Source organism: Aquarana catesbeiana, linkage group LG08 (assembly GCF_042186555.1).
Source record: "Aquarana catesbeiana isolate 2022-GZ linkage group LG08, ASM4218655v1, whole genome shotgun sequence".
Lineage (NCBI taxonomy): Eukaryota > Metazoa > Chordata > Amphibia > Anura > Ranidae > Aquarana > Aquarana catesbeiana.
The window spans coordinates 199,764,765-199,777,981 of record NC_133331.1 but is presented as its reverse complement, the minus strand read 5'-3'; the positions used below and the strand labels follow the sequence as shown (position 1 = coordinate 199,777,981).

At 41.7% G+C, this 13,217-nt stretch overlaps 1 protein-coding gene across 24 annotated transcripts in view; it reads left to right on the top strand.

The window, feature by feature from the left end:
• Window positions 1–13,217, top strand: part of KCNMA1 (potassium calcium-activated channel subfamily M alpha 1) — a 1,086,632-nt gene that overhangs the window by 430,376 nt on the left and 643,039 nt on the right. For all 24 annotated transcript variants that reach the window (XM_073596784.1, XM_073596787.1, XM_073596785.1 and 21 more), the window contains exon 4: window positions 3,529–3,622. In XM_073596784.1, coding sequence (XP_073452885.1) covers window positions 3,529–3,622 — 94 coding nt within the window. The remainder of the gene's footprint in view (window positions 1–3,528; window positions 3,623–13,217) is intronic.

Genomic DNA, 13,217 nt, shown 5'->3' with positions numbered 1-13,217 from the left:
AAGTGGCCCAGATCAGAAATGGCCTTGCCAATTAACATTTTAGAAATTGGGGCAGAGCTCTTGGTAACTGAGGGCCTGAAACTTTCATTTTACGGTATTGTCCTGCCAGGATTCAATCCGACAATTCCACAACAACGGACTATATTAATCATCAAGGGGGCACAAGAAGTTGTGCGGCCTAGAGAAAGATGAATCATATCCTATCTTGGGCAGAAAACAGTGTACTTTGCCTGTAGGCAGTCTTCATTCTAGGAATAGAAAATTGGCAGGCGGACTACTTGAGTCGCCAGCAGTTGTTCCCGGGAGAATGGTTCCTTCACTCAGATATCTTCCTGTCAATATGTCAAAAATGGGGGATCCCAGACATAGATCTGTTTGCGTCCAGGTTCAACAAAGAAATCGACAACTTTGTGTCAAGAACAAACGATCCACTAGCATGCGAAACAGATACCTTGCTGTTCCCGTGGAATCGGTTCTCACTGATTTATGCAATCCCTCCTATTCTGCCTGCGTCCACGACGACTTTGCAGGATCAAGCAGGGAGAGAAGTCGTTGATTCTTGTGGCCCCCAGCTGGGCCCAGGAAATCTTGGTATGCAGAGATCGTAAAGATGGCATTATAGGACCCATGGACCCTACCATCACGGCCAGACCTTCTCTCGCAAGGTCTGGTGTTCCATCCTACTTTAAAAATGCTAAATTTAACGGTCTGGCTATGGAGACCCACATTCTGAAGAAGCGTGGGCTGTCAGGTTCAGTAGTTTCTACCTTGGTTAATGCAAGGGAGCCGGCCTCCATAATTATATATTATGGAGTCTGGGAAACATATGTCTCCTGGTGTGAAACCAGGAGTTGCACCCCAGGAAATAGGTCAAAGGTAGAATCCTTGAATTTCTGCAGATGGGGTGAGAAATAAAGCTGGCCTTGAGTGCTTTCTAAGGACAAGCCTCGGCCTTATCGGTATTATTTCAACAACCACTTGCTTCGCATTCTTTGGTTTGTAACTTTATTCAGGGGGTAACACGGCTTTATCTCTGGTTAAGTAACCCCTGAACCCTTGGGACTTGAATTTAGTTTTGTCGGCATTACAAAACAGCCTTTTTTTAGGCCGATATGACATATTCCCTTGGTCCTTTTTTGACAAGGAAACTATTTTTCTGGTAACCATATCTGCTGCAAGAAGGGTATCGGAATTGGCTGCTCTTTCTTGTAAAGAGCCATATTTTGAGCCATATGGCTCAATTCTGCAAGGCTGCAAATTGGCCTTCAATCCATACATTTACCATATTCTATCTGGTGGATGTAAAAAGACATGAGGATGTCGCCTTTGGGCGCAGTATAAATCCTCTGATCTCAGGGTGCCCTACTTTTGGTTGTGTCTCCCTCCCCTTAGTTGGCTTTGCTCTGGGACATCCCACATAGTAATTACTATGGCTCTGTGTCCTGTGATATACGATTAAAGAAAATAGGATTTTTTTTTTTTTTTTTTTCACAATAAAAGGATTTTTATTTTTAACAGCTTACCTGTAAAATCCTTTTCTTTGAAGTACATCACGGGACACAGAGGTCCCGCCCCTCTTTCTAGTATACACGTGTATTGCTTACCTGTAAAATCCTTTTCTTTGAATCCTTTTCTTTGAAGCATATCACAGGACACAGAGGTCCCGCCCCTCTTTCTAGTATACACGTGTATTGCTTTACTACAAAACCGAGATACTCCCAGTAGTGGAAGGGGTTATATAGGGAGGCAACTTCCTGTTAAGGGTGTGCCAGTGTCCAGCACCTGAAGGTGGACTATAACCCACATAGTAATTACTATGGCTCTGTGTCCCGTGATGTACTTCAAAGAAAAGGATTTTACAGGTAAGCGGTTATAAAAATCCTATTTTTGTAATTACCAAAATCAATCAAACGTGTTATGAGAACTATTGGAATAGCACTTTTTTTTTGCTAGCATGTCAACTAAGCAGGAAGTCATGTAGACTGCAAAAACTATCAATAAGATTAGTCACTATTCCAGCAGGTACACCAGGCAGCACAAAAACGAATCTTATTGAATATCAGAGCCAGCATACTTAAGAGTCCAAAGGCGAGAGTGAAAATTTGATGTTTTTTTGTTTTGTTTTTTTCTACCAGGTTTTTGGTGTTTTCTTACAAGAAATGTTGAGAAATATTAGTTTTTTCACTTCTGCTTTGTGTGGTTGATGCCAGTCTAACATCTCACTTAATGCAGCTTCATACAATGTATTATTTTTATAATAAAATATAGCATATATGTGTATGTTAGCTACATTTTCCCATCTGTCTCTTGTTTATATCACAAATATGAAAAAGATTACATTATTTTTACAAGCTCTGTGAACAATGAATATTGTGTGCACATTTTTGTAGCAATGTTTCTTGTATCAATGATTTCATGTAACAATGATTTCTTAAAACTTTTAATATTTACTGTTACATTCTGATGTCAAAGTGATATTAGTCTTTTTTTTTTTTAACTAGCTGATCTTACATGCTCTTGTTGCTGTTCTTAAAAATTTCTCCTCTGAGCTTTCTCCGCATACTGTCTTGGCTGCAGGTATGTGGGTACCTCCTTTGCCTGCCAGTACCTATGGAATCATGCTGCAGTCTTCACTTCATGCACACTCCCATTTAGAACTACAACCTTACATGTAGTCTTCCCAGTGCCGTTCATGTTGGCAGAGCAAAGGGGCACACAGCCAAAGCCATCCTTCTCCTACGCCAACACAGCAATGACTGACAATGGCTCCCAAGTCAGTGTGGCTTTGGCTCTTTGCCCCACTCAGGAATGGCTGCACATAAGGTTAGAGTAGCGTGCATGTAGTGGAGACTGCGGCAGGACTCCATAGGTCCTGGTAGGAACAGAGGGCATACATGTACCTAGCGTTAGGAAGCACGGCCAGGGGAGAAGCTGAGAGGAGAAAAAGTATGTAAATTCTGCTGCTATGTTAAAAAGAATTCTAAAGTCACAGTATACACAAAGTAGTATCAGGATTGCAATATCAATACAAACAGTTAATATTGACAATCCAATATATGCCTACTTGAAAAATGTCCTTTCCTGTTGTGAGTGCTGCCTGTCTTTCCACAACTTTCTGGAATCCCTGCATGCTTTATGGAGTCTCCTCATTCCTTTGGTTTAATTTGATTTCTAAGCACTACATATGCAACGGTACCTTGTTGCCTGCAAGCAGTGGTGATGCGGTGTTTCCTGTACTGACTCCACCTTCTGACATTCCTCCTTTCAGCACCTCTGTAGTTCAGAAGGCAGGCTCTGTGCCAAGCAGTCCATATTCACAGGGCACAGCGAATATTTGTCACTGTATTCAAGGAAGTAAATAGTGTGATTCTTCCAACAGTAATTTTTCAGACTTCATTAGAATGATAGGAGTAGGCTAGAAGTAATTGAAATTCAATATGAATATATGAGTTAAAATTTTGACCTTAGTTACATTTAAGTCTAATGTGTTTATTTTGTTGTTTTTTTTTTTTTTTTTTTTTTTTTTAGCCCTATTGAAACATGCCAAAACTTCTACAAAGACTTTACACTTCAGATAGACATGGCCTTCAACATCTTCTTCCTCCTTTACTTCGGTCTACGGGTAAATATTTGTTTTTGTTTGAGGTACTTGTATAGCTCTGTCAATTTACGCAGTGCTTTACATATATATATTAAAGTGGTTGTAAAGGCTGAAGGTTTATTCACTTGATGCATTCTATGCCTAAAGGTAAAGAAAACTTGTGTATGCTGCTCCCCCCACAGCCCCCCCCCCCCCCAATACTCACCTGAGCCCCCTCACAATCCGGCGATATGCAAGAGAGCCTTGGCTGTCCCTGGACTCCCTTTCCTCAATGGCACATGAAACATGTTTGTTGTTTTTTTTGTTTTTTTTTTAAATGCCGAATGTTTAATACCACTCTAATTCTTATCCGAAAATATAAACAAATGTTCATTTTTTATATGGATGTATTCCCTAATGGTGTTAGAAGTGGTGAAGTCAGCACAGATTTACTCAGGATATTGAGATTATATTCAATTCTTTTTCTTGCTACCCCCTTGTGATTACCAAATGTGTAAAACAATATAGTGCAGATTTTGCCTCCTAGTACTAATTCATGCGGGTGTATAATTTAGTTTATCATTACTAGGAATGCACCAATACCATTTTTTAAACACAGAGTATGACTACCGATACTTTTTTTGTACTTGCCAATACCAACTACTGATACCTATTGCCTAGGAAGAGTAGATTGGGGGGGGGGGGGGAGTAGGGGGGTAAGTGGGGGCAGGGTTGGGAGAATAGGGGGGTAAGTGAGGACAGAATTGGGATGAGTAGATGGGTAAGTGAGGGCAGGGTGGGATAGAGGTTGAAGGCTGGGGTGGTTGGGATGCAGCTTTTCATGCAGGTGGATCCTCTGGAGCTGGGAGTCTGGGACCAGGTGAGCACTGCTGATATATCTGGCCCTGCCCCTTCCTCCTAGGCAACTGGGGCTAGGGGGAACTCAGTGGGGGACCAGAGTTAGAACGGTCAGGGGGTCCAAAATTCTGTGCACCAATTAGCTAATTAAGATAGTATAGTGCAGCGCTAATGCAATGAAAAAAACAGTGATGATATCCCAATGGGAAATTGGGGTATATATAAGTGCAAATACAATAAAATTATTAAACCACAATATTGTTGAAGTGTAGATCAATAGTGATAGTGTATATACAGTGCATATAGTCCATGTATGACATCAAAATGGTGACTATAAATGAGTGTGAACTGGTTGTAGATAATCCATCACCGTAAGGAAAGAGTCTTACCAGACAGGTTGAACCCAGCAAGGCGTATGCCTGATGAGTCAACCAAGCTTTTGGTGTAACACACCCAAGGGGGTACAACAACCACGACTTCCAATCTAGACCGAATTGGATGTGGATCCGCGATGATTATGACATCAGTGAGTATCCACCATATGAATAGCAACCAGAATTCGTGAGCAGCTCCTTTCAGTGTGACATATAGCAAAAGGAGAAAAAATTGGGCCACATAGTGTGATTCCGTTTAGATGTAAAACATTTTTTAGAAATGCTAAAATGCTCACTCACATTTGAGAAGACATTAAAAGTATTTGGATAAAATCAAAGCAACGCAGTGGCATCAGCAGAGCCCATCCCGACGTTTCGTCCTAATAAGGCATCCTTATTAGGGTGTATTACACATTGGGTGTAATACATTGGGTGTATCAAAGGGCTTCCTCCCATCATTTCCAAATGGTTTTTGTGGGTTTGGATTGCTATTCCCCAACGATCTTTGTGAAATGGTACCATTCTTCCATCAATTATTTGTCATCCAGACCGTCTTTAGGACTTATGTCCCACCGTAATCTCATAGGTGTTTTGACTTCCTCTATATATTTCTCAAGAACTGCTACATCCAACGCTGATCTAATTTGTTTTTCCATGGCATGTTGAAGCTGCTTAAGCCTATATTCTATATTGATATTAATCACTTGAACTCGGGAGGATTTACCCCCTTCATGACCAGGCTATTTTTTGCAATATGGCACTGCGTTACTGCGCGGTCATGCAATGCTGTACCTAAATAAATTTTTTTCCCCACAAATAGAGCTTTCTTTTGTTGGTATGTGATCACCATCCCATAAAAAAATGAGGCCAACATGTATTCTGCTACATATTTTTGGTAAAAAAATTCCCAATAAGCGTATATTGATTGGTTTGCGCAAAAGTTATTGCGTCTTCAAACTATTGTATATGTACTGGAATTTTTTTTTATATACTAGTAATGGGAAGTAATCAGCATCTTACGGTGGGACTGCAATATTGCAGCATCCATTCTAACACTGACACTTTTGACACTCTGTGGGAACACTAATACACTGATCAGTGTATATACACTGTCACTATACGAATGACACTAGTTGGGAAGTGATTAAATGTGTTCCTAGCTAATGTTTGTGTACACTGGGTGTGGTGCTTTTACTAAGGAAAGTGATGGATTTTATTCCCTGCTTTGGAGGGAATCAAAATCCATCACTTCACCACTGACAGGACAGAGCTCTGCCTTGTTTTCATAGGCAGAGCTCTGTCCTGTGTCTATCCTCGCTGATCAGCTGATGCCAGCAGTCATTTATTGGCCAGCACCCGCTGATTGGTTTATGCTGTGTCCAATCACAGCACAGCTGGGTCACCATTGGAGCATGCATACCCCCTACCCGGAAGTACCAGATCACGTACTAGGTACGTTATCTGGCACAGAAGAGCCGCTCTGCCGCAGTGTATCTAAGTGATGCAGTCAGCAAGTGGTTATACTCTACATTTTGTTGCTGAAAACATTCTTCTGAGTTGAAAATGAAATTAAAAATGTCCATAACAGCAGAGTGATAAACTTCCAGAAGGAAGTGCTAGACTAAATAATACAAATGTACGCCTATGCTATTTGAGTTTCTTTTTACATCAAGTGAAAAACACACTATAAATGTAAATAGCCCTTTGTGGGCTGTGTGTCACATCCGTGGTGTTACGTGGAGAAGGACTGAAATAAAGCAATGTTGAAGCACAAGGACACTTGATCATGGACTGTATTCGTTTATGCATTATTGTGTTTTTCACAGGCACAAAGAACAGTGCAATTTTCAGTATTGAGCAATGGTTTAATATATACAGTGGGTAAAAAAAAGAATCGCCCCCCCCCCCTTTAAAATAATTACATTTTGTTGCTTTGCAGCCTTAAATGAAGACAGATATCATTTTTTTTATCCTGCTGTATTTACTCAGTGCAAGTGATAACATCCAAGTGAAAGATATAACACTAAAATGTTACAACATTCTTTTAAAAATTCAAAAACAGAATCACTGAGTTGGAAAAAGGATCACTCCCTCCTAAAAATGACTTGTGAACTCAATCAGGTATAGCTAATCGCCTTCTTAATGGCACACAATTTCAACTGTGGTCATTTTGATTAGCTCGGCATGAAAAGGGCTTTCCTGGAGCATTTCAGTCCTTTGTTTGCTTCAGTTGCATTACCATCAACTGGGTGACAAGGCACTGTCAAAATATATCCAGTATCCCATTTAATTTACAAGGAACAGTCCCCCTAGCCTCTCAGCAGTAGCTTTTCCACTAACTTGCCCCAAAGAGCTGCCATGATGGACGACCGGGTCTCCTCTCCCCCTTTTGTCCCCTAATTCTTTCCTCCCTTCCTTCTCCCCCCGCCCCCTTTTTTTTTTTTTTCTCTCAATATCATTCATTCTACCTTCTTCCTCCTTTCTACCTCCTGGACTTAACCAGGGCTCTGCTTGGCTAAAAAAAAAATTATAGAAAAATGAGAAACAGTGTTGCTCGCTGATGCTCACAGAGTAGATTCAATATAACATTTTATAATTTAATGATACTACAACACAGACGTATTTCTAAAGACAAGTCTTGTTAACCATGTGGTTAGCTTGCTTCATATTGAATGTTATGTCATGATTGTGAACTGTTGATCTGTGGAATTGTAATGCTGTTTCTGTGAAAATAAAGAACTCCAGGATAAAGTTGTGGACAGGCACAAGTCAGGAGATGGATACAAAAACATTTTCAAATGCTTTTTCAATGTCTAGAAGCACTGTGAAATCTTTTATTAAGACGTTGAAGGTGTTTGGTACAACACAGACCCTCGCTGGATGTTATGTCATCGTTGTGAACTTTTGATCTGTGGAATTGTAATGCTGTTTCTGTGAAAATAAAGAACTCCAGGATAAAGTTGTGGACAGGCACAAGTCAGGAGATGGATACAAAAACATTTTCAAATGCTTTTTCAATGCCTAGAAGCACTGTGAAATCTTTTATTAAGACGTTGAAGGTGTTTGGTACAACACAGACTCGCTGGATCAGGACGTCGCTCCAAACTGGATGAAAGAGCCAGGAAGAAACTGGACAGAGTCTACTAAGAGGCCTACAGCAACTCTGAAGCAGTTGCAGGAATTTGAATGAGTGGTCATTGCGTGCATGTGACAACAATATCACAAATTCTCCACAAATGTAGCTTACATGGGAGGGTTACAAGAAAAAAAGACACTCCTTAAAGGCCACATGCAGTCATGATTGAGCTTTTCCAAAATGCACCTTGAAGATTGGGAGGCCATTTGGAAAAAGTTGTTATGGTCAGATAAGACCAAATAAAAATTATTTAGTTGGCCTCAACACCAAATGATATGTCTGGCGGAAATCCAATACAGCTCACTATCCAAAAAACACCATCCCTACAGTAAAACATGGAGATGGTAATATCCTGTTATGGGGTGTTTCTCTGCAGCAGGGATTGGAGCACTTGTCAGGATAGAAGGAAAAACGGATGAGGCAAAATACCATCAAATTCTTGAGGAAAATCTGCTGCCCTCTGCCAGAAATGTGTCAATGGGAAGAATGTTTACCTTCCAACATAACAATGACCCAAAGCACACAGCAAAAATGACAACACAGTGGTTAAAGGTGAAAAAGGTGAATGTCCTTGCATGGCCTAGTCAGAGCCCAGACTTAGTTGTAAAGTCTCATGTTTTTCCCCTTAATGCATTCTATGCATTCCTGCGCCACATCACTCAGCTCCGTTAGTAACATGCAATCATAAACACAGACTCCATAGTGCTCTTTGCTTACCAATTTATTAAAACAGCCCCAAATTAGGCACACTTACAAGATGTTTTCTTTAAAATTGCAAATAAAATATATATCTGTCTGCTCGCTCACCACTGACGCTCACTCGCCGAGCCGAGCCCAGCCACCGCAAGTGAGTGTCAGTGGTGAGCGAGCGTACGTAGCAGAGATATATATTTTATATGTGATTTTAAAGAAAACGTGTAAGTGTGCCTAATTTGGGGCTTTTTTAATAAACTGGTAAGCAGAGAGCACTATGGAGTCTGTGTTTATGATTGCATGTCAACAACTGAGCTGAGTGATGTGGAGCAGAGCGGAAGGTTGGAAGTGAAGGAAGGAGATTATAGCGAGGATCCACTTAGGAGTTACCGTGATCTGAATCCCATTTGAAGTTACCCATGAGGTGGTTAAAGCGGAGCGCCGCCGAAAATTTTTTTTTTAAAAGTCAGCAGCTACAAATACTGCAGCTGCTGACTTTTAAAACATGGACACTTACCTGTCCAGGGCGCCCGCGATGTCGGCACCCGAGGCCGAACCGTCTCTCCGTCCTCGGGTGCTGCCGCCTCCATCTTCAGTAAGGGAATCAGGAAGTGAAGCCGCACGGCTTCACTTCCCGATACCCTACTGCGCATGCGCGAGTCGCGCAGCGCAATACGGATGGTCCCTGCTGCCTCTGGGACCCGTGTGTTTCCCAGCAGGCAGCGGGGAGGGAGCAGGAAGTGGCGTAAATAACCGCAGATTCTGCGGCTATCTATGCCGGAAGTGGGTACAGATACCTGTAATATACAGGTATCTGTACCCCCCTCCCCCCTGAAAGGTGCCAACTGTGTCACCGGAGGGGGGGAGGAATCTGATGGGTGGAACTCCACTTTAAGCTGAGAGAATATGAGAGGATCAGCTGTCTTGATGTGAAGAAGAGAGATCGTGGAGTGAAGGACAGACCATTATTTACCTTTTTAAACTCATCTTTGAGATGAGCAGGCAATTTAGCTCGTGATGGTGTGTGCACAAATAAGCAATGTATATAACCCTCTGAGCACGGAGGAGCACAGCGGTGGATTTGATTTAATTGGTTAAATATGAACTGGAGTTTTATATTCAAAGAATTTGCATATATATGAACTTTATTTTACAGGAATCAAGTGTTTAATATGTATACATGGACTGGTTATAGAATGTATTATTTAGTTTTTACACACATATGAATTTTATGTTATATTGAGTGTGTTTTACTAGTTGTACAGTGCTGCACTATTAGATCTTTAGGTAAGTATAATATGTTTGTTATTTTCATTAAAAAAAAATATTGAACCTTTACAACCCCTTTAAACCCTATTGAAAATCTGTGGAATGACTTGAAGACTGCAGTCCACAAACGGTCACAATCAAAATGAACTGAACTTGAGGAGTTCTGCAAGGAATAGTGGGCTAATATTGAAATGTCTAGATGTACAAAGTTAGTAGAGACATATCGAACAGACTAAAGGCTGTAATTAAACCAAAAGGTGCTTCAACAAAATACTGACACAAGAGGGTAATCCTTTTTCCAACTCGGCTATTCAGTTTTTTAATTGTTTCTATTTGTTCTGACATGCTGGCGTTTTCTCTCACTTTGATGATATAAGTTGCACTGAGTAAATACAGCTGGATAAAACAAAAACTGTCTGTCTTCATTTCAGGCTGCAGCAAAGCAACAACATGTGATTATTTTAAGGGGGCTGATTCCTTTCTATACCCACTGTAATCCAATTGTTTCATTTTATATAGTACCACTATCTTTTTACATATATGAGGAGCAGCTGGAATAATAATTAAAATTATACAGGGCTATTTATCATTTATAAAATATTTTTTCACTTTCTGTAAAGTTTTTTTTTTCTTTGTATTACATTGTATTAGTACTACATCGTATGAACTGAGTTCACAAATCTGCAACAGGTTACAAATGATGACCACATTTTAATACATACGTGTTATGTTGTGCATTTTCTTACCATGAAAATGGAACTCCATGCAAACCATTAAAAAAAATAGTTGTAGCACACACTCTATATTCACTTTTTTTTAATGTTATTATTTGGCACCACTTCATACACTCTGACTTCCTTGTTTAGTTTTGTCACTACTTGTTCCGTGTTACTGCTTTCCATACCACCACCTTGCTAAGAGTTAGTGATGCCGATACATGTCCATTGAGCAGGTAGGTGGTTGAGAGGTGACAAAAGAAGCTGACGTATTGAACCAGGAAAAACGTGTGTGATCTGCCTGGCTTATGCAGTGTGGTAGGTGTGAATCACAGCTTTGGCTGGTGTAGTTCTATTGTATATTTAGCTGTTTGTCTGAAGTTCTGCTTCAAATATGCGACTGACTCTCAGTTCTGGCCCTGTCTGCAATCCACATCCTAAGCGTGGAAAATTGGCAGATGGACTTTCTCAATCAGCAGCTTCTAAATCTAGGGGTAATGGGCTCTCCATCTCGAGATGTTTCAAGCCCGTTTGCCACAAACTGTACATTTTCTGGCATCCAGATTTGACAAGTTTGTTCTTAGATCCAGGGACCCTTGTGCTTTTGCAGTGGATGCTCTGATAACCTAGTGGGATCAGTTCAATGTGATCTACTCCTTTCCACCTTTCCAATTTCTCCTTGATTCCCCCCCTCCACTGGTTGGAGGGCGTTCTAGTGATTCTCGTGATGCTATATTGGTCCAGGAGAACATTTAACTTTTTTACTTGTACGTGGAAATACTGCCAAATCTACCAGATCCTCTGTCCCTAGGGCCAGTGTTCTGTCCTCAGTTGCAGGCTTTATTGTCATGGCTGTTGAAGCAACAGTCCTGAGAGACAGGGGCCTATCAGACTCTGTTATCTCTACCCTTTTGAAGGCTTCAAAGTCAACTTCTTGTCTACCATCCCACTTGGAAGACCTATTTTGCAGTCATGCAAATAGAGACGCTTTCATTTTAGAAAGTATTCTGTGGGACATATTCTGTCTTTCCTCTAGTCTGGTCTGTATCAGTATTTGGCTTTGAGTACCATCAATAGACAAAACTTTACCTTGCCTGTTCTTTTCCAGAGACTCTTGGCCTCTCACTCTACAGTTAAGGACTTTGTTCAGGGTATCACACACATATCTCCCCCTGTTAACTGTCCTGTGTCTCCTGGGGGCTTTATTTAAGTTCTCTCAGCAGCTGCTTTTTGAACCTATCAACCTTGTCTGACCCAACACAAAAGGTGGCCTTTCTCGCTGCTATAACCTTTGCACAGAGGGTGAATTGGTGATCTTTTCCTGTAAAGAGCCCTTTTTAGTGCTGCACAAGGACAAAGTTGTCTTGAGGCCTAAAGCCTCCTTCCTCCCCAAAGTGGTAGTTTCTTCCACCTACCCAGGAAATTGTCCTTCCTTCCCTAGTTCTTGCTTTGAAATACCCCAAGGAAATTTCTCTCAAGTTTTTATGTGGTACACTATGTAAGCTACCCTCTTAGTACTTCCCGAGGGTTCCCACAGGGATCTCCCTGCTTCTTGTTCCACTTTTGCTAGGTGGATCAGACAAGTTATCAATCAAGCATGTGATTTAAAGGATAGGGTTTCCCCCTTTCCTATGAAGGCACATTGTACTAGATCTGTGCTTCATGCACTTTTCAGCATCGGGCATCTGTTTCCCAGATTTTGCAAGGCTGTCACTTAAGCTTTTGTTCACATATTTATTAAGTTTTACTAAGTGGATGTTAAGACCTCCTCTGATGCCAGTTTCAAGGTGATACTGGCTGCTCTCTGAGTAAGTTGAGCCTCTCTTCACCAATTTGTGCTCACTGGGCCTATTAGCATTGTTTGCTGTGTTGGCCAGGCCAACCCTCAGTTTGACTGTTTTTTAGATGTCCCATTGTGAAGCCTAATGATCCTAGGATGACTAAGAAAATAGGATTTTTTGACCTGCCAGTAAAATCAGTTTCTTGAAGCACAGTACAGAACACAGGTGGTGCTGTTGCAAAGTTTTTGGCTGGGACAGTGTGTGGTGAGAGGGAGTGTGTGAGCAGGGAGCATAGGACCGAACCCCCCCCCCCCGAGAGCAGCAGCGCGGCGGACGGACCCCCCCTCACGACCGGACCCCCCCTCACGACCGAGAGCAACAGCGGGTGGCCCAGGGACCTACAGTGGCGGCAGAGCGGGACATTGTGGTGCAGGAGCGGGTGTACTGAGGACAGTAATCGCCCCACAGACGCAGACAGAGGAGTCAGGAGGACATCCAGCGGGACTGAGAGGTGGAAGGCTGACAGGGAGAAAAAACAAAGAGAAAGCGCCTCTAAATACAAGTGTTTAATACAATATAAAAAAGCACATATTCGCACTTACATAAAAATGTATGAGTGTCAGCTTCCAATAGGAACTATATCCAGGGTAGGTTAACGGTCCGTATGCGTAGGGCTTCGATGTAATCCGAGGGGATGGCCGCGGACCTCCGTACGGAGAAGCCGGCTGCAGTGCGGTTTAGGCTGAATGACCACTTCCGCATTCCAGCGAGGCACGCGAGAGCATTGACGTCACCCGGATGGTTCAGATA